At 39.3% G+C, this 21545-nt stretch overlaps 2 protein-coding genes across 2 annotated transcripts in view; one reads left to right on the plus strand and one right to left on the minus strand.

Annotated features, from left to right (window-relative positions):
- The window catches only part of PEX1 (peroxisomal biogenesis factor 1), an 82955-nt gene that overhangs the window by 58900 nt on the left and 2510 nt on the right, over positions 1–21545 (minus strand). The window contains exons 2-5 of the mRNA XM_084976959.1: positions 16862–17017; positions 15502–15606; positions 13641–13792; positions 11013–11117 (exon numbers count right to left, since the gene is read on the minus strand). Coding sequence (XP_084833085.1) covers positions 11013–11117; positions 13641–13792; positions 15502–15606; positions 16862–17017 — 518 coding nt within the window. The remainder of the gene's footprint in view (positions 1–11012; positions 11118–13640; positions 13793–15501; positions 15607–16861; positions 17018–21545) is intronic.
- RBM48 (RNA binding motif protein 48) lies at positions 163–9338 on the plus strand. The gene is made up of 5 exons (XM_003130141.6): positions 163–301; positions 839–1029; positions 3122–3267; positions 5452–6020; positions 7307–9338. The coding sequence occupies exons 1-5, from the start codon at positions 191–193 to the stop codon at positions 7391–7393; spliced, it is 1104 nt and encodes a 367-aa protein (XP_003130189.4). The 5' UTR covers positions 163–190; the 3' UTR covers positions 7394–9338.

Raw genomic sequence — 21545 nt, forward strand, 5'->3', positions numbered from 1 at the left:
CAGGGCCTTTCCGCCGCGCCGCTGGGGGGCGACACGTTCTTCACCAAATCCTCGCTCACAGGAAACGATGGCCGACGGTGTCGATTCTTCAGCCAATCTCGGAACGCCTTAACTCACCCCTCTCTCTTATTGGGTAAACGGTGGGGCAACGGGGCGGATGTTGTCGTTCGCGAGGGATAACACCGGCAAGATGGCGTTGAGCGGCGGGCAGCTAGGAGGCTTATTCGATCACCACGTCCAAAGGGCTGTATGCGACTCGCGGGCCAAGTATCGAGAGGGGCGCCGCCCTCGCGCTGTCAGGGTAAAGTGACTTTGGTTTCAATCGCTATCCCCGGTAGCTTTCTGTGAGTTCCAGCTTCACATGCCCAGCTTACGTAAATAACATCTTGAGAGGCTGCGGTCACATCGATTAACTGAAGAAGAATATGAAAAACGCTGGTACTCAAGTACCAAAGATGCTTGAGTGCTCTTTAGTCTACTGCTAGAACCTCAGCTCCGTGAGAAGAGGGCTGTGTTTCAGTCACTGTATCTTCCGTGTTTACAGTGGTCCTTGTTACATGGTAAACGCTCAGCGAATACTTGTTAACTCGTCCCTGTAACTTCTACCGAGCTAATTTGTGGAAAACACATTGATGGAAGATAATGTTACGTGCTTTAGCTAAAGGCCTTTGCAAGAAGGGTAAACTATTCATTATGTAGAGAGAGGGGCAAGTTTTTAGATTTCCTGTTTTTATGCAAACCAGTCGAAAGGTGTTTTTTTCAACTTTAAAAAAATATAGGATTAGATTTGTCCCAGGCTTCTTTGTGAAATACATTTAATGTGTCTGATTTCTTATAGGTTTACACGATCAATTTGGAATCTCGGTACTTATTAATACAAGGAGTTCCTGCAGTCGGAGCCATGAAGGAATTAGTTGAGCGATTTGCTTTGTATGGTGCAATTGAACAGTATAATGCTCTAGATGAATACCCAGCAGAAGACTTTACAGAAGTTTATCTTATTAAATTTCTCAATTTACAAAGTGCAAGGTAATATGCAAGTTAAACAGTGTCTCATTTTCTCCATTCCCGTTGCCTACATTTGGCCTCCCTCATTCATTTCTGAATTACCCAGTAACTAACATGACCCTGTATTCTTCTAGTCTTTTTAAATGTTAGCCCTACCAAACTCTTTCTATCACGTCATTCCCATGCTTAACAATTTTTTTGTGTGTGTAGTATGGTAGATTAAAAATTGGTTTGGGAGTAAATTTTCAAGTTTCACTGTTTACTAACATCATGACCATGGACAGGTTACTTGACCCCATTAAGACTGTTTTCTTATTCTTTAGACACCAGTATGGTAAAAGGACCTACTTACGGAGGTTGTGTGAGGATGACATGGATCCATGTATAGGGCTTAGCACAGTGCCTTCTATTCAGAAGGCAGTAAACATTAGGTATTGGATCTCTTATTTTATGGACCTGTGTAATTGAATCTCCTTCTATATAACATAAAATTTTCTCCAACAATTAAGTACGAAATGCCCTATCTCTTTTTTCCCTCATTTTAAAAAATGAAAGTGTTGATTTACAACCTTTCAGGTGTACAGCAAAGTGTTTCAGTTATACACACACACACACATATACCTATTTGTGTGTGTATACACACACACATTCCTTTTCAAATTATTTTCCTTTATAAGTTATTGCAGGATATTGAATAGAGTTCCCTGTGCTAACCAGTAGGTCCTTGTTGTTTATCTGTTTTACATATAGTAGTGTGTAGCTGTTAATCCCAAATCCCCAATTTAACCCTCTTCTTCCTTTCTACTTGGGGCCTTGGCTCTTTTTATGTTGACTCCTATTCTTATTGATAGGCTCCAAGACCCATCTTCTCTTGGCTGTTAGAATTCATATTTTCTTTTCTGTGCTACAGATAGCCCTTGTAGTCTTTCTGCCATAAATCACTTGGGTTAATGTCATCGTGTGTTGTTCTCAGGTTGCCGTTATATATAATCTCACTACCCTAACCAATTTGTCAGCTCCTCATGGTTAGGGATATTTTCTCATTGTGTATTTTAAGGAGTTTTGCATCTCTCACTCCACCTGGTACAGTAGGTCATGCAGTGTGACATCTGGATTTGAATCTTAGCTCCAAAAGCTAATGTGAGAATGGCCAAGTTATAAATCTCTCTAGGCTTCAGTTTCATCAGAGGGTTGTTGTGTTAATTCAAGAGAAGCACTTAAGCACTTTGGTCACTGCCTGGGATGTGGTAAAATCTCAGTAAGTATTTATCATTTTCCCTGGGCACTGAAGTGCTTATTTATTGTAGTAATTCCTGGCCAGTCACAGATGTTTAAAAATTATTTGTTGAATGAATACCATTCTCATTGATTGTTATATATTCAATATTTCCTCCATTATTGAATGTTACAATTTCAATATTTTATTAATTTCTTAAATATGAATCCCATTATAGGAACACATTGTGCCAAAAAGGCTAAAATAAGTATGAGCTAACGCTCAAGAGCCATTTAACATAGAGAAAAATCTCTATTTCATAACCACAGATTGTGTACCTCAGGCCAACCAGCTGGATCCAGTATTGGTTAAAGGGAGTCTGGATAGGTATGGATGACTTGAAACCTATTAAGACTAGGGAGAGGGAAAGAAAGGCTCTAAGAGTAGGCACTGGATCAGTAGAGTCATGCTGTCCACAAGCAGAAATTCTTATTCCCTAAGTATAAGATGTATATACACTTGGCAAAACCTGGACTTTGCTTTTTATTTATTTTTTTGCTTTTTAGGGCCACACTGCGGCACATAGAAGTTCCTAGGCTAGGGGTTGAATCGGAGCTACAGTTGCTGGCACAGCAAGGCGGGATCTGCGATATACACCACAGCTGTGTCTGCGATATACACCACAGCTCACAGTGCCAGATCTCCAACCCATTGAGCAAGGCCAGGGATCAAATCTAATCTAAGATACTAATCTGATACTAGTCGGATTCATTTCCGCTGTCCCACAATGGGAGTTCCTGGACTTTGCTTTTTAGGTCAGTGCATTGTGTACTAGTCAAGCTTTCTTCCTAAGTAAATCTAGATCAGGAAACCATAATATTTTGTATTTCTGTTTAGGATAGCCAAGAGAAAAATGGATGAACAGAGTTTCTTTGGTGGATTGCTTCATGTGTGCTATGCTCCAGAATTTGAGACAGTTGAAGAAACCAGAAAAAAATTACAGGAGAGGAATGCCTATATAGCAAGAACTACTAAGAATAAAGGTATGGAAAGTCTATTACTAAACACGTCCTATTTGTCAGGTGTTTTGCTAGGTATCATGTAGGAGTTGCCAGTCTAGTGGAAAGACAAGCAAGAAAAGGATCACAATTTTCAGTAACTATAAACTCCTAGGGTTCTTTATAGCATGCTGTGTAATCTGCTCGGAAGGGAGAGATGTCGTTTCCTAGAAGACTTCCTACAGGATGAGAGAGGTAGTGGAGTTCTGAAGGATAATTTGACATCACCCAGAAGGGAAGAGGAAGAGATGGAAAGATGGGCCAGGTAGCATGTTTAAAAGCCCAGAGAAATAAATGAGCCTTATGTGTTTTAAGGAATTGTGAGTAGTACATGATAACCACAACACAGCAGCTCCCTTGAGTGAGAAGGTTAGAAAAGGGGACAGGTAGTGAGTCCTCAAAGACCTGTGTCCATGCCAAGAAACTGAAGCTTTTTCACAGCAATTGTGATTTGCAGACCAATTGCAACCACTAATCTAAAACTGCAAAAAGTGGAAAAGTTCCATTTTTAATCAACACCAGCTGGCCAGATGCCCCGTATGCCCAACCAAGTTTCCCTAGACTGAAATTCTAAGCGCATGAATGGAGTCATAGGATCTGGTATGTGGATTGTAGAACTAGAACTGTCAGAATCAGACTAAGATAATGTGTGTGGTCTGAAATCTGAATAGTTCTACAGGCTCACATGCCCAAATTTGCAACCTTTGGTTGAAAGACACAGTGTCCAGACAGCTGTTGATTGAATATGATGGGTTTATGGCTGATTGGGGAAGTGGCATGTGGCAGTGTGAAGGGAGAAATAATAAGGTGGAAGACTCTTGGAAAACTTACCTGAGTTCCCTGGTGGTCTAGTGGTTAAGACCTGGCACTTTCACCTGCCTTCCAGGTTCAACGCTTGGTCTGGGAACTGAGATCCCACATCACGCTGCTGCTCACCTAAGGGAAAAACAAACAAACAAAAAACACAAACAAAAACCAAAATAAAACTTACCTGAAATTTTGGCAAGAGCTGTTGAGAATCTCCGGTCATTTGTAGACACTGAACTTTGATCTGTGTTATGTGTAAATAATTAGCTCCAAGAAACTTGGTGTGTGTGGCAAAGGAAATCAAAAAGTATCAGCCCAGTATATTGCCTCATTTAAAAACTAAAAACACGTAGTTCCCTTTGTTGCTCAGTGGAAACTGTCCCCACTAGTATCTGTGAGGATGTGGTTTCAATCCCTGGCCTCACTCAGAGGGTTAAAGATCTGGTGTTGCCATGAACTGTAGTGTAGGTCACAGACATGGCTCAGATCCCAAATTGCTGTGGCTGTGATGTAGGCCAGCAGCTGTGACCCCAATTCAACCCCTGGCTTGAGAACTTCCATATGCTGCAGGTGCAGCCCTAAAAAGACAAAAACGAAAAACAAAAGCAAAACCTTACAAACACAAACTATGCAGCCTGATGCATTCATATAGTAAAATACTTTGAAGCTGTAAAAAGTTTTCTATGTAATAACATGGAAAAACTCTCCAAACTAGAAATCAGAAAGGTGCAGAGAAATGGGTATTACAGGAGAAAAGGAGGTATGAGTGGGAGGAGGAAATATGAGACATACTGCACAGATAAGTAAGGAAGTAGGAATATCACTTCCTTATGGGGGGTAGAAACCAGGCATATGGGGTGTAAGGAAAAAATAAAGCTTGACCCTTACATACCTTACATCCTTTTTTTTTTTTTTTTTTTTTGTCTTTTTGCCTTTTCTAGGGCTGCTTCCCGTGGCATATGGAGGTTCCCAGGCTAGGGGTCTAATCGGAGCTGTAGCCACCGGCCTCTGCCACACTCATAGCAACGCGGGATCCGAGCCGCATCTGTGACATACACCATAGCTCACAGCAACACCAGATCCTTAACCCACTGAGTGAGGCCAGGGATTGAACCCACAACCTCATGGTTCTTAGTCAGATTTGTTAACCTCTGCGCCACAACGGGAACTCCTACCTTACATCCTTTATAGCTTTTAAACCACATGAATGTGTTCCCTGCTCAAGAAATAAATTTTTAGGGTAGCATTCATTTACACTTTACTTAATGTTTGTTTTTTAAATTACACATTTCTGAATGATGAAAACAACGAATGAACCATTTCTGTTTCCCTTTCCCTTACCTTTTAAATTGTAATATAAAGATCATTACATGACAAAGAAGAAACTGGATACAGCGCATAAACATGAAAGAGATTTTAGACAGGACTTCCATTCGAAGACATCTGGATTTTCTGCGGCCACTTTGAACACTTCCACTGGGAACTCAGATCTTTGTCTTCCTTATTCTTGTGAGTTGCCTTTGTGTTTTTTCTCCCCAAAATGTATGTGTTCATCGGGAACACATGTGGACAGAGCATCAGACTCCTGTCAGGAGGGTAGAAACTGTGATGGAACACTAGAGCTCTGTAACCGCAATGACGCTCTGCAGAAAATGCAGGTGAAAACTTGTAAAAATTCATTGGGTTGCCCTGGGGCGCAGAAGGCTGTTACTTCTTCAGAGGCCGTAGACAGATTTATGCCAAGGACAACACAACTGCAGGAGCGGAAAAGGAGACGAGAAGATGATCGTAAACTTGGAGCTTTCCTTGAAGCCAGCACAAGTAGTAACGAGGTTATGATTGGGCCTCTGTTACCAGACATACCTAAAGTGGACATGCATGATGACTCATTGAATACAACAGCGAATTTAATTCGGAATAAACTTAAAGAGGTAAGATCATTTTTTAAAAAAAAAACGATCTTAAGGATGATTTGGCTGTAGGACTAACAACTAAATGGAGAATTACTTGTGGGAACTGTAGTATCATCATTCTCTTTTTTTTTCATTTTTAGTTTTTAGATGTTTTCTTACAATTCTCCTCTTGAATTAACTGAATTTGACTTTTAGATATGTATTTGCTTTGATGCCATTAATCCCTGCTTTAAACATATTTTGTATCTCTTTAGGGTAAGACATAATAAAAGCAGTAGTTTCAGTCAGATCAACCTGTAAATACCAAACCTAGGTCCTCCCCCCACTTCTTTTTTTTTTTTTTTTTTGGCTGCCCCCAGCCATATGGAACTCCAGAACTCCCAGACCAGGGATCAGATCCAAGCCACATTTGTGAACTAAGCTGCAGCTGTGGAAACACTGGATCCTTGCTGTGGAAACACTGGATCCTTAACCCACTTAGTGAGGCCAGGGACTGAGCCTGCACCTTCATGGATACTAGTCAGGTTCTTAACCCACTGAACTACAGTGGGAACTCCAAAGTGTTGTTTTATAATTAATAACAAAAATCCATAGACACAATTTCTATGCTTAAGCTTCTTTAAAATGTTTTGCTTATGCTGGCACCCTTCCTTCAGACATAGCTGAACTGAGATACACAGCCGAATGGATTTACAGGAAAAAAAGTTACATATCCTAGTTATAGAGATAGTAGAGCAAGAAAAAGAAAATACTAAATATAGTTTACCACAGTTTCTAATAATTTTCCATTTTAAGTCTTACCATACTTTTAACTTATGTCTACTTTTACTATGATGTGTTTAGTTTCATTTTTTTCCCCAAGAGCTTGACGATTCTAGCATTTTCTGCTTATTTTTCTCAATTTTTTATGCCCCCCTTTGCTGAAGCCTCCATGTCTCTAAATATATCAGACATTATCAATGTTTCAAGTTATGCATAACCAGGATGTTTATCTATATCCATAAAATTATGAGTGACTTCATCATAATATAAAGGAACACTAAGGTAGAACATATGTTTATATTTCTCCTCTCAGATTTTTCTTTTTTTAAATGGCTTTAGAAATTTTACTCCAGTCAGTGTTTGGACAGAAGACTTTCCTCTGTGCCTAGAGAGTAGGCGCTACATTGACCCTGACTTACTGCCTTAAACGTGATGGCAAGGCTTGAACTACTGGATGTATATCCTACTTCTTCTAATAGTTTAATACTCTTGTACTATGAAAATTATAGTGTTGGTGGTTCTCTCTCTTTTTTTTAAACTAGGTAATTTCATCTGTGCCAAAGCCTCCAGAGAACAAGCTGGAAGATGTGCATAGAAGTCATCCTTTAAAACAAAGGAGAAGAATATAAATTGCCTGCAGCAAATTAATATTTTTAGAGGACTATTTTTTATTTTTAGGCTGTCATTTTAATTTTTGGAGATTTTACTACTGGTATTTTTTTTTAAATGCACCCCCCTTTAAGCTACTTGTCTAAAATAGTTTCATCTAAGCTATAGTTTCATTTAAGCTACTTAACTAAAATAGTTTCATCTTTTAAAATTAGTTTATCATGGGCAAAATACATAATAGCCAGTTATATCCCTTACAAAATAATAATAATATTAATAATAACAATAATAGAACTTTTCCAGAAGCTCCAACCAGTGACTGTGCTTACATCTTATTGGCTAGAATTGGGCCCATGGCTGTCCCTGAGAAGTTTCCAACTTCTGTGGTTGAGAAAGCAAGAAAAAAGAGGGTTGTGAATGGCTAATTAGCCAATATTTATACCTATATAGCTAATTGCCAATATCTGCACCAAGATCCAAGGTGGCTGGCTGACTTAACAAACCAATAAATAAAATTAGTTTATCATTACTTATTATACGTTATTTTGAGCCATATTTTTTTTCCTTTTTTTTTTTTTTTTGGCCACCTGGCAGCATATGCACTTACCAGGCCAGGGATCAGATCTGAGACGCAATTGCAACCTATGTCACAGCTGAGGCAATGCTGTATCCTAAACCCACTGTGCTGGGCACAGATCAAACCTGCGCTCCAGAGATGCCAATGATCTTCCTGCGCCACAGCAGGAACTCCCCAGCCGTACTTAGTATCACTGAAGCCATTCTCACAACATTACCTCTCACTGCAATCACTGTATGTAAATTAAATGAAGCAAATACTGAAACTTTACCATATAAAGATAAGCAACCAAGATCTGTTTCTGATTTTAATAATTTTGAGTGATTTACATTCAAACACTAGGAGTAAGGATGTGTTGGAATGCCAGAGCTTCAAAATGAAGACAGTTCTGTAAGACAAAAAAGAAACTATTAGAACAAAGCTGAATTAGAAGCTTATGTGCTTTAGTTAACTTTGAAGAATAATTGACTTCATCTGTGGCAGAAACAAATCAGTATCTGTAAATACTAGTCTTTTACTGCTACTTTTAGCACACCCTTTTTTTTCCTGTCCGTGGACCCCATAATTGGAAATCTAAGTATGTCCAGGCTATCTCCATTTTTTTCTTTTTAACTGATAACCACCACCTGAGAAGGGCCATACCAAATGGTGTTGTCTGTTTTCTTTTCTCCCTATCCTAAAGGCCTCTTGCCTAATTGATTGAATTGCAACATAAAGGTTAAGAAAGTTCACCTTCAGTTATGACTTACTGATTCAGACTTGCTAGGATGGCACCGAGTGGTGGATGGTATTAAAAAAGGAGGCAAGGGTTTTGACCCTGTTTCCTTGTGAGGTAATTAGACAGTGGCCCCTTGAGCAATCTGTGTGTTAGAGTTGCCAACCTTCCACACAGTCAGAAAGCCATAATAACTTTACAGTCTGCCCTCTGTATCTGCTGTTTTGTATCCTCAGATTCAACCAACCATGGATTGTGTAGTACTGTGATATGTATTTGAACCCTCACAGTTCAAACTCATGCTGTTCAAGGGTTAACTAGTTTTTGCTGCACTCTCAGTTCAAAGATATATTAGAGACCTCAGCGTAGAATTGGAAAGAGCAAGTTGCTCTCTGGATCAGGCTTCTCAGACTTCAAGTGCTTTGAATCTCTACCTTGGAGTCTTAATAAAATGCAGATTTTCATGGTGATGGTAGCCAGAGGTTGGCAGCTGTCAGAAATGGAGAGTTGTTAAATGGATATCCCCCAGTTTGTTTTGCAAGATAAAAAGTTCTAGAAATTGGTTGCACAGTAACATGAATGTACTTCACCCTCTGAACTGTACACTTAAGAAGGTCAATTTTATGAGAGGTTTATTTTACCACAATTAAAAAATTTCTTGGAGTTCCCGTCATGGCGTAGTGGAAATGAATCTGACTAGGAACCTTGAGGTTGCGGGTTCGATCCCTGGCCTCTCTCAGCGGGTCAAGGATCCATTGTTGCCGTGAGTTATGGTGTAGGTCGAAGATGTGGCTCAGATCCTGCGTTGCTGTGTCTGTGGCGTAGACCAGCAGCTACAGCTCTAATTTGACCTCTAGCCTGGGAACCTCCATATGCCACAGGTGGAGCCCTGAAAAGACAAAAAAAAAAAAAAAAAAAATTCTCTGACAGCCCTAAAGGGAGGCACTCCTCAGTGGGATCTATGTTCACGAATGGTTTCCTGATCTGCTTTCTGACTGTGGAGACCAGCACTCCCCATCCCTGCCAACACACACAAGATTTGACCATGGTGAGAAAAAGAAACCTTTCTTGGGTCAGGCACTGAAAAAGAAGAATGAGTACTCAAGGTGTAGTCTGCGCACCAGCGGCAGTGATACCACTGAGGAACTTGTGAGAAATGTAGACTCTCAGAGACCGCCTGCATTTGTCACTGGATCTTTGGTGCTACCTTTGCTGTGGTGGGCAGACTGCACTCTTGAGTAGCAAGACTCCACGTGACTGGGTTATAGACGACCCCTCGGGGAGCAGCTGAAGAACCATTAGTTCCATCTGACCCAAGTGGTTACTTCAATCCATCCATGTACTGTTTTACCCATCAGTCTCTTAAAATGAAAAGTCTGCCCCCTTTTTTTTAAGGGCCACACCTGTAGCATATGGAGGTTCCCAGGCGAGGGATTGAATCAGCTGTAGTCACAGCAACGCAGGATCCAAGCTGTGTCTGCAACCTACACTACAGCTCATGGCAACACTGGATCCTTAACCCACTGAAACCCACTGAGCAAGGCCAGGGATCAAACCCACATCTCATGGATACTAGTCGGGTTCATTACCACTGAGCCACGACGGGAATTCCCTGAGAAGTCTGCCTTTTACATGTTGGTTTTTACCGCACATTTCCATACAAAATTAAAATGTGGCAATAAACTGCAGTGGGACAAGTTAAACAAGCTGAGATAGCTCAGCATAGGTTAACATGCAAATACATCCACCCAAATCCCCATCTAAATTACTGCAGAGAATAAAAAGTTTCTTCCTGTATCACATGTTGGCAAAGCACAGTTGGTCAAAGAAAAAATTAAGAAAGAAAATGTTAATGAGTAAAATCAATTATCAGGCTGACTCTTCTGGCTCAGAAACTTTTCGTCATATTCATACATGAAAACCTTCATGAGCACAAATAAAATACTAAAATTTTAGGAACTTAATTTAGTCTCATTGTTTGACAACTAGCAGTCTGTAGTGGGTACTTGCTGAATCCACTCTGTATTTGCCATTCTCTCTCTTAAACCAACATGACTTGGGTTTTTTATTTCTTTTTTTTAATATTAACATATAGGAAATTAAGACTGTTGTATGGTTAAAGTGGTTACAAGCTCTAAAAAAAAAAAAAGTCTTGAGTTTAATTATTTAAACAGTCACCACTGCCTTAGGCCCCAAATGCTAGAATGGGGCCAAGACTTTCAAGGTTGCCTGAACTTCAGCAGTGGGTTCACACCCTACAGGACTAAATGTCTAGCAAGTTGTTTTTGTTTTTTTTTTTTAACCTTTGAAAATTTTCCCTCACTCTATTTGGCTGCTGGCGCTGTACCTTTGCTTCTGGTAAACATGGTCCAAACACTTCCAACAGAAGTCTGTCTTCTTTCACTGCTTTTTCAAAGTCTTCAAAAGATAGTTTGCCATCATTGTCATAATCCTAGAGAGGAAGAGGATTTCTTGTTAAACGATAGAGTAGTTTTAAATTATGCATAGAAAATAACTAAGATTTTACCAAGTCAAATGGTAAGTCCACATTTCTGCAGGCACCACTTACACAAATTAAAAGGTACTTATTTATGGAGGACATTTAACTTCATTCCTCTTGGTCAACAGGCGTACCTGGTATTGGGGACTGAAGGTTTGTCTCTTCCCACCTCCCAAATTCATACGTTACTTATGCAGTGTGATGGTATTTGGAGGTAGGGGCTTTGGGGAAGTGAATTAGGTTCAGATGAAGTCCTGAAGGTAGGGCCCCAGCATGTTAATAATGTCCCCAGGAGTAAAGGAAGACCAGCGCTCCCTGTCTCTGCCCTGTGAGGACACATTAAGGATGTGGCTGTCAGCAAGACAGGAAGGGAGCCCTCAGCCAGAAGTGAATCAGCTGGCGCCTCCATCTGGACTTCTCAGTTTCTAGAATTGTGAGAAATAAATTCCAGTTGTTTCAGCCACTCAGTCTGCAATGTTGTATTATAGCAGCACATGCGGATGAAGACACCTGAGTTACCTAACATGTATAAAACGTAACCCTGTCCCTAAAGGACTTATACTTAATGAGGGAAATAAGACAGAAAATTAGAGGAAGCCCATTATAATACTACTACATTTGTGATCAAGTAAGTGCCAAAGGTTCTTAAGCTTCTTGAAGGATCTCTTACTTGAGATAAGGATATAATGTAAAAAGGATAAAAGTGAAGTTGCTTATTAAGAAACAAGGGACTGAGAGAGCAGTAACACCTCAGGATGGACTAGAGTCATGAGAAGAAACTTGCTATTACCAGGCCTTTAAGGATAGTTAGGATCTAGGTTGGTGGGGAAGTGGCAGGAGGAAATCTAGGAAAATGGCTCAACATGGATTATGACAACAAGCAGGCGTGCAAGTCACAAAGAAGACAGACCAGACTGGAATGGGGTATTCAAGACAGGGACTATGGAAGATTAAGTCATGGGGGAAGCATATGTGTAGATTATGAATAATTTCAAGTGCTTAATTCAATTTGGATTTAATTTGATGGGTCCTTGTTTTTTCACTTGTAGGCACAATTAAATCAGTTTTACTGAGAGGCTACAGAAAGGTGTGAGGAGTTCCCATTGTTGCTCAGCAGTGACGAACCTGACCAGTATCCATGAGGATGCAGGTTTGATCACTGGCCTCACTCAGTGGGTTAAGGTTCTGGCGTTGCTGTGGCTGTGGCACTGGCTGGTGGCTATAGCTCTGATTTGATCCCTAGCCTGGAAATTTCCATATGTCCTGGGTGCAGCCCTAAAAAGAAAAAAAAAAAAAAAGGCTATTAATTATCTGGAAAAGATTCATTCTATAACTCTTCCTTTCAAAAAAGAAGGGGGTAGGTATGGTACTGAGAGGCATACTGTCTCTCAAGAGGTCTTCTCTCTGCCCTAGCAGTGGCTAGTGAATATTTCCAATGGAAGAGGACACTCTGAAGTCTGTTAGCTGAATCTGAGACTTAGCAGCTCCCATCCTCTGTGGTTACCTAAACTCCAAAGTAATGGAGGTGAGCTGGGCCCAGGCTGCCTTAGTCACAAACCTTCACTGGTATCCACTTTAGGGTCATGGTAAGCAAAGGGGAGAAATCACTGTGTCCGTAATATTTGGTATTATTGGCTTTAATGAAAGATGAATTCTGTACTCATTTTCTATCATCATCTTGGATAAACCTATCTGTACTTCAGTTTTCTCATCTACAAAACAGAGATACTGATAATCCCCTTCAAAGAGTTGCTTTGAGGATAAAATGGGTTAATATATTAAAGTTCTGTGACAGGCCTAAAATATAAATAAGCACTTTATAAGAGACAACTGTTTTTATTATTATGTTATTATAATGAGTGTTTAGATGGTTTGGAGAACAAAGATCATGAGGGCAGACTACAATTGAACCCAATTTTAAAAGAATTGAATCTGTTGCCATCCTTCCCAAATAATACGGTTTTACTGATAGTAAAATATTTTAAAATAATAAAATTAACATTCATTTAATCACCCAGCCATTCCATAAATACCACGTAACCACTATCACCAGGCACTGTTCTAGGCAATGGGTAGAGCAGAGAACAAACACTCCTGCCCTCATAAAGGTTGCATTCATTACGTAGGAAAATAGGAGTTCCCGTTGTGGCACAGCAGAAACGAATCTGCCTAGGAATCATGAGGTTGCAGGTTCAATCCCTGGCCTCACCCAGTGGGTTGAGGATCTGGTGTTGCTGTGAGCTGTGGTGTAGGTCGCAGACACAGTTCAGATTCTGAGTGGCTGTGGCTATGGCGTAGGCTGGCAGCTACAGCTCCGATTTGACCCTTAGCTTGGGAACCTCCATGTGTCACAGGTGCGGCTCTAAAAAGACAAAAGACAAAAAAGAAAGAAGGAATATAAATCATTTCATCACTTTTAGCTTTATCTGGTATCCACTTGAATGAACATAATGCACTATAGTTTTTTATTCTTACCATTTTCTTCAGTGTTATATCTACCAACTCTGTTATTCCTTCATCAGTCTCTTCTTCAGGTGACTGTTGGTGTAGACTGTTCTTCAACATGTCAAATATTTTCTCTCGAGAAATATAACCATCACCATTGAAATAGTAAACTTCAAAACAGACTTTTCAAAGCATAAGAAGTTTAAAGATTTGGATAAGAAGAGTCAAAATGCCATTAATCTTCTCCTTAGTTATTTTAATATGTAATTAAAAAAAAAACAATTTATACCATCTATGTTCTACATAGTAGAGAAATTTTAGAATACATCTTTCCACAGGATTAAGTACCCCTTGAGATGTGAAAAGACAAACTTACAATTCCTAGATTTTGTTTTGTTTTATGCAATTTAATTTTTTTAACTCTCAATGAATTTTATTATATTTACAGTTTTCTGGATTTTGAAATTGAGGGTTTAAAATGCTATGAAGCAATAAAGGAGATAAATTATTTTCTAAACCTTTAATCATACAATACACATATACATATAGTAAAAATATGTGTGTGTATCTTAATTTATAATTTCCTTCTTACAGAGAGAACAAAAACTAGTATACACTCCACTACATCACCAAGAAAGGACATTTTTTCAGTATATGTGGTAATGAGTCTGTCTTCTTAGGGCCTGCCCATCTGCACTATCCACAATGATCCACCTTCCCCTGGAGAGTGATTTCCACAGCTTCCAAGGCACTGTATAAGCACTACCTCAGTTCAGTGAAGCTCTCATTCATGCCACAGATGACCTTATTCAGGTCCTGGGAATATAGTAGTGAAAGGACCATTGTGGAGTTTGTAATCTATTTGAAAGAAAGAAAAAAGGAAGGAAGGAAAGAGAGAAAGAGAGGGAGGGAGGGAGGGAGGAAGGAAGGAAGAGAAAGGGAGAAAGCGAGGAAGGGAACCAAGTATAAAATTCCAGAGTATCATATTAGCTGTGTCTTTTTGTTGCGTTTCTTCAACATATAGCAGACATGAGTTTGCAACATAACCCTGCTAGAAGTAGTTTTTTCCCCTAATTAACATATCCTGCAATGTATATGAAACATTTTTAGGAAGTGGGATTAGAGAAGGAAAAATTTTTGATAATGTGATACTTTTCATTCAGGTATAGCTGCATTTAGTGTCACAACCACTTTCACAAGAATTGCATCTATAAAACTTAACTGTTCATTTCTCAGTGAGACTTTTTTATGAGAACACTCAACTATAAGAAACTTATTCAGTGGCAACTATATTTAAATGTTATACTGTGAAAAATTAGACTAGAGGAAAGTGAAAAAAAAGCATAATGTTGTAAGGGAAAAAAAGAATTTTATAATGTTATATGTCAATTATACTTCAATTGCTAAAAAAGAAAAACAATCCCATAAAACAGAAAAACAAAAAGTCGTAAACATCAAATAAAAAACAAGAAGGGATAAAAATGTGCTTACATACTCAGAACTCTGTGTTGCTGCATATCCAGGGCCCATTCCTGCCGAGCCCAGAGACAGCGCCGAAACCTCAACCTTGCCAGTTGATCTGAGTTGGCACAAGACCTGACCTTTGGTTGCTGTGCTTTGCCTGAGCCTTAAGCCAAAGCCATCTTGGTGATATTTGGGTACTACAGAACCAGAGATAGAAGTGTTTGGCGACCCCAAGTCTGGGAATTCTCCTATAAAATAGGCCACCCATTTCATTTGTGTTTTTCTTTTTTTTTTAACTGTCATGAACTATTTTTGCAAGGTTGCTGTGGAGAACACTGATTTTATATTTTTAAAATATATTTAAGGACTAACAAAATACAAAAGTGTCAATATATATTAAGTTAATGATTACACAAAGAAATCTTACACTTCAGCTTTTCTTCAAAAGTCCCTCGAAGAAACACTGATAATCCTTTAACCCACTCTTTCGCATTTATGAGGTTATCATTGTCTTTGTCAAATGCAAAAAACACTGAAAGAAAAAGAACATGTAACTGTATTGTAATTTATAGCTATTTTATAATTCAAGAGTAGTACGAATAGATTAAAAAATTTTTCCTCCAACAATGAGGGGAAAAAAAGTTTGGGTACAATCTTTCTTTAAAGAGTCAAAATTACTAGAAATATATTTCCAAGAGATTTTTACAGAAAAGCCATTCTCCTCCATGTCAATGATGAGCTTCACTTGTGATGTTCTGAACAGTTATGATAAGCCAAAAAGATCAACAATGGAGATACTCAATGTGATAATTTTTATTCTAAAGAGAGGCAAAATCCTGTTCTAAAGAATTTGTACAATACTTACAGATAAATTACTAAATAACACATCATTTTAAAATTACCAATGAAATCTAGCACTATCTTATAGAAAATAAAATATTGATTCTTTTGGGGGTGATATGTTAATTATTTTAATCATGGCTATGGTTTCAATGGTGTGTATGTACATCAAGACATAAGAAATTGAACATGAAAAATCATTAGTGAAACTGAGTCACATTAAATATTTTATTTAATATATAATTTGTCCTTGATTTTTTCAATATAATGAGTAATTTTCATTTTTTATGCTGATTCTTTTTTCATTTTTAAAAAGTCATTTAATAATTTACACGTCTATAGAGTTCCCATTGTGACACAGCAGAAACAAATCTGACTAGGAACCATGAGGTTGTGGGTTCGATCCCTGGCCTTGCTTGGTGTTGCCATGAGCTGTGGTGTAGGTCCCAGATGCAACTCAGATCTGGTGTTGCTGTGGCTGTGGCGTAGTCCAGCAGCTACAGCTCGGATAAGACCCTAGCCTGGGAACCTCCACTTGCCTCGAATGCTGCCCTCAAAAAGACAAAAGACAAAAATAAATAAATAAAATTTACATGTCTATAGCATTTGAATCCAAACACATATAGTTAAAAACCACAAGCTTATCTTAAAAAAACACAACAATACTGCTGGCTTATTTAGTTCATTACTGGTTCTTCTCAAAGTGGTACAGCTACGAGATATGAAATACTGAGTTTATATTAAAAACCATCTGCACAATTAAATCACTATTTTAAATTGGTAGCACTACCATAATTTTCTTTCTAGTTTGATAATAAAAAATTTAAACTCTTTGGTGAAAACTGAATGTATATAATATTTGCCATATAAAAATCCTATTGCCTTATGTAAGTATATACATATTTCCTATCTCAGCTTGGCCCATTTCAGTCTTCATGGCTTCTCACCTCTATTCATCAGTACATCATCAGTCATTCCGAATATGTTATGCAGGATCATTTGAAATGCATTACAATCTAGTCCAATGTTATCGAGTCTTACATCAGCTCTTTCCACCAAGCTGTAAAAAATTCTTATGAGACTCTCGACTTCACTCTTTTTGACTGTGAAATGAAAATACAAATAAATACAACTTAGATTTAATCACTGAGTTCTCCAACCCAGTGATTAAATATATTTTACTAAGCAGTTATTTTGTTCCTATGATACTAGATGCTCTTGTGAAGTGTGACATGAGAGTTTCCATTGTGGCTCAGAGGAAATGAATTCAACTAGTATCCATGAGAACGCTAGTTCGATCCTTGGTCTCACTCAGTGGGTTAAGGATGTGACATTGCCATGAGCTATGGTGTAGGCTGCAGTTGTGGCTTGGATTCCGAGTTGCTGTGGCTGTGGCTGTGGCCAGTAGCTACAGCTCCAATTGGACCTCTAGCCTGGGAACTTCCTTATTATTTAAGAGATTACACAATCAAGATGGGCTTCACTCAGAAGTCTCATAAGATGGTATATAAATAATAAATTACATAATAAAACATACAGACATGTGAAGAGAGATCAGTATGGGAAGAAAGAGTTGCACCATTTTCATGGGAGTAGACTTTGAACTGGGTCTTGGATACATAGGAAAGAATGTGTTGAGGGTGGTAAAGAAGTGAAGAATCCCAGGGGGAGGGAGTAACATGAATTGAGGAAAGAGGAAGAACTGGGGTTGAGGTGAAGATGCTTCATTGGGCACAAAGCAAATTGGGAAGAAGTGAAAAACAAGATTGAAGAGGATGTGCTGATGACAAAGGGAGGGCCTTGAATGCCGGGTCAGAGGATGAACATTTATTTGACTGGAGCAGTGTTTCTCATGGTGTCAACCTCGGACCATCTGTATGAAAACCATCCCCTTCCATTGCTTGTTAAATACTGGTTAAATACACACATCACCAGGCCTTGCTCCAGACTTACTAAGTCAGAATTGCTAACAGTGGGCCCAGGAATTAACTTTGAAATAAGATCTTAGCTGCTCTAAAGGTTGAGAAGTGGTTTAAGAAAATCCATCTGGTAAAGTTGTATTGAAGGGGAAAACTGAAAGCACAGAAGCCAGGCTTGTAGTGATAGGGCTTTGGCTACAGAGTGGAAATGAGGCCAGAAAGCAGGGAGGGAGCCTGAGATGCTGCTTAAGAAGCATCTTAATGCTGGTCAGTACTGAGAGAACTAAAGGCTTCAGCTTCCTGGGTCAGAAGTACTAAACATAAGTAGCTGGGTTACACTTTCATGTCTTAGCCTACAGAGCTGTCTTATGACAACGCCGCTTCTTTATCCTCCATCCTCACCTGCAAATTTTGGTATTATCCCAAATGATCTGTGAGAATCCTTCTGTTTCTAAAAGTCTGATTCTATGATTCAGATTATTTGAGAGAACTAAAAGATGTTGGAAAGGAAAGCTAGGTACTATTACTGTTTTCTCTCTTCTTTTTCTTTGGGGGAAAGAAGATGGGAGAGAAATATTTTATATTTTGCCTTTGAGATGATTTCAAGTTAACCCACCTGAAACCAAGGAGAGATGTGGTTTGTGTCTCCTTCACTTGAAACTAGGGGGATTCTGGGGTGATTATTTCAGCCAATAAAGAGTGGAAATAAGGCAATGTGACTTTGCAAGACTTGATAATAGGAAGGGATGCAGGTGCTCTGAGGACAAAAACTGGGAAAGACTTTTCTTCCTTTCATGGAATACAAAGAAAAAAGCAGCTCAGATGTGGACACACTATATGGAGTGCATAGCAATGCTTGCCTGAAACTAGTTCTGCTCAACTCTAGAGGATGGAGAATTAACATCTGAGTGCTACAGCAGTGTAAAAATGGACCTGCAAGGAAAGTGAGCTGCCCTGAGTTAAATACTGACAAGTCATCCAACAAAACAATCAAGGATTTTAGACACAATCTGCAGAAGTTAATAACTTTTTCCTGTTTTATCCATGTAGCTCGAATTTCATTGTATCTAAAGACCTTACACATGTGGTCAAAGACCCACTGTAAATGATACTTGATAAACTGTGGGTAATAAAAATGGGGTTGATAAGCTAGAGAGTGGCCTGTGTTATTAAACTTTTTAATTTACATAGATGCAACAGTAGTAGGGTTCCCATCAAGCCTTCAGTTTCTCCCTGTTAACATCCTACATAACCACGGTGCATTTGTCAAAACTAATACACTGACCTTGGCACATTATTAACTAAATTACAGATGTTAACAGTTTTTCTGCTGTCATTTTTTGTCCCAAGCTCCTATCTAGGCTCCATCTGTTGTTATGTCTCCCCTAACCTGTGACTATTTTCAGTCTTAATCCTTTTTTTGACCTTGACATTGTTTTTTGCAGAACATTCCTCCATTTAGGTTTGCCTCATGTTTTCCTCATGATTAGATTATGTGTTTTGGGGAGAAACACTAGAGATAAAGTGCTATTTTTGTCACCTGTCAGGAGTTACATGACATTATCATGACATATCACTGCTGATAACCTCTATCACTCAGATGAGTCAGAGTCTACAGGTTTCTCCACTGTTAGCTACTATTTTACCTTTCCATAAATCTACTCTTTAAAGCCAACCTCTCAAGGTAAATAGGGAATTAAGCTCTATGTCTTAGGAAAGGGGCATCTATACTATTCACTTCTAAGGAAGATTTGTCTGTCATTTGTTTATTCAATTATTTATGTCAGTATGTAGTTGCATGTATCCATTTTATACCAGTACTATGCTAATTCATTTTGTTGCTCAAATTGTTCCAGCTTTGGCCATTGGGAGTTTTCAAGTTGGCTCCTGTATCTTTCACACATCCCCATCCTTTTGCTTTTTCAACACTTCCTTGATTTCTGGCACTACTTACCAGGCTCATCTTGTTTTATCCCTGGGTGAGATTAACAGAAAAAAACAAAAAAACAAAACAAAAAAAACCCCAATATATCTATTGGTGTCTGGCCCTGGCACAGAGATCCTAAAACGCTTGGAATTCCCCAAGTGTTAAGAGTATTAGGAGCATCTTTTATTTGGTCTTTGACCTTGGTTCCTAGGAATATCTTTTGTTCTCATGAGGTTTTTCTTGGGCTAGAGCTGGTCACCAGAAAAAACCAAGCCATGATTAAGAGCATAGGACTTTTTTTTAAAGCTCTTTTTTCTTGTTTGTTTGTTTTTATTTTTGGGACATGCCCACAGAATGTGGAAGTTCCCAGGTCAGGGACTGAACCCATGCCACAGCAGTAACCTCAGCCACTGCAGGGATGCCAGATCCAAAATCCACTGAACCACAGGGGAAATTCAAAAGCTTGAAACTTTTACTCCTGCCCTGCCCCCATCCTCCAAAGAGGGGCTGGAAATGCAGTCAATGATCCATCATGTCTATGTGATAAAACCTCCATAAAAATCAGAGTTTCCACTGTGGCACAAAGGGATCAGCAGCCTCTTGGGAGTACTGGGTTGCAGGTTTGATCCCTGGCCTGGCACAGCGGGCTAAGGATCTGATGTTGCCACAGCTGCAGCTTAGGTTGACTGTGGCTCGGATCTGATCCCTGGCCTGGGAGCTCCATATGCCGAGGGGTGGCCAAAAAAATGAAAATAAAAAAAAAACTTCCATAAAAATCCCCAAAGAATGGGGTCTGGGGAGCTTCTGGGTTGGTGAACAAAGATTCTGGGAGAATGCAATAGAAACCATGCATGCCTTCCTACATACCTTGCCCTGTGCGTCTACCCCACCTAGCCCTACTCAATTACATCCTCTTATGATAAATTGGTGATTGTGTTCCTGAGTCCTGGGAGCTGCTCCAGCAAAGTAATTCAACACAAGGACATGGGTTGTGGGAACCTGATTTATAGCCAGTTGATCAGAAGCACAAACAAAAACCCAGACTTTTGGAGTTCCCGTCGTGGTGCAGTGGTTAACAAATCCGACTAGGAACCATGAGGTTGCAGGTTTGGTCCCTGCCCTTGCTCAGTGGATTAACGATCCGGCGTTGCCATGAGCTGTGGTGTAGGTTGCAGATGCGGCTCGGATCCCGTGTTGCTGTGGCTCTGGCGTAGGCCAGTGGCTACAGCTCCAATTCGACCCCTAGCCTGGGAACCTCCATATGCCGCGGGAGCGGCCCAAAGAAATAGCAAAAAGACAAAAAAAAAAAAAAAAAAAAAAAACAAAAAACCAAAAAACCAGACTTTGAATGGTATCTGGTGGGGTGCAGTCTTGTAGGAGTAAACTCTTAACCTGTAGAATCTGATGCTCCCCAGGTAGTGTCAGAATTGAGTTAAATTGTAGGGACACCAGCTTAGGTCATAATGAATTGTCTTTTGGGAAAAACCTCCAAACGGTCGAGATCAGAAGTGTCAGAAGTCAGGGGATCTACATTTTCAGTATTAACCTTTAAGTGATTCTGATGATGGTGGAGATAATCCTACCACACTGTGAATGAGAATCTAGAGCGAAGATAAACTACTGAACTTGAGGACTCAATGCAAAGTGAAAATGCAGGTCCCTTATTTAAAAAATTTTAAGTCAGTATTAGCAGACCATTTAAATAAGCATGTGGCCCTACGAAAACACATAGGCTGCTCACCCATGTGACCATTTACTATATAATGTGCAGTAATTATCTGCCTC

The sequence above is a fragment of the Sus scrofa genome, chromosome 9 (assembly GCF_054392235.1).
Source record: "Sus scrofa isolate SSC_HxYL_T2T_F1_AM1 chromosome 9, Sscrofa_HxYL_maternal_Yorkshire_Landrace_v2.0, whole genome shotgun sequence".
Classification (NCBI taxonomy): domain Eukaryota; kingdom Metazoa; phylum Chordata; class Mammalia; order Artiodactyla; family Suidae; genus Sus; species Sus scrofa.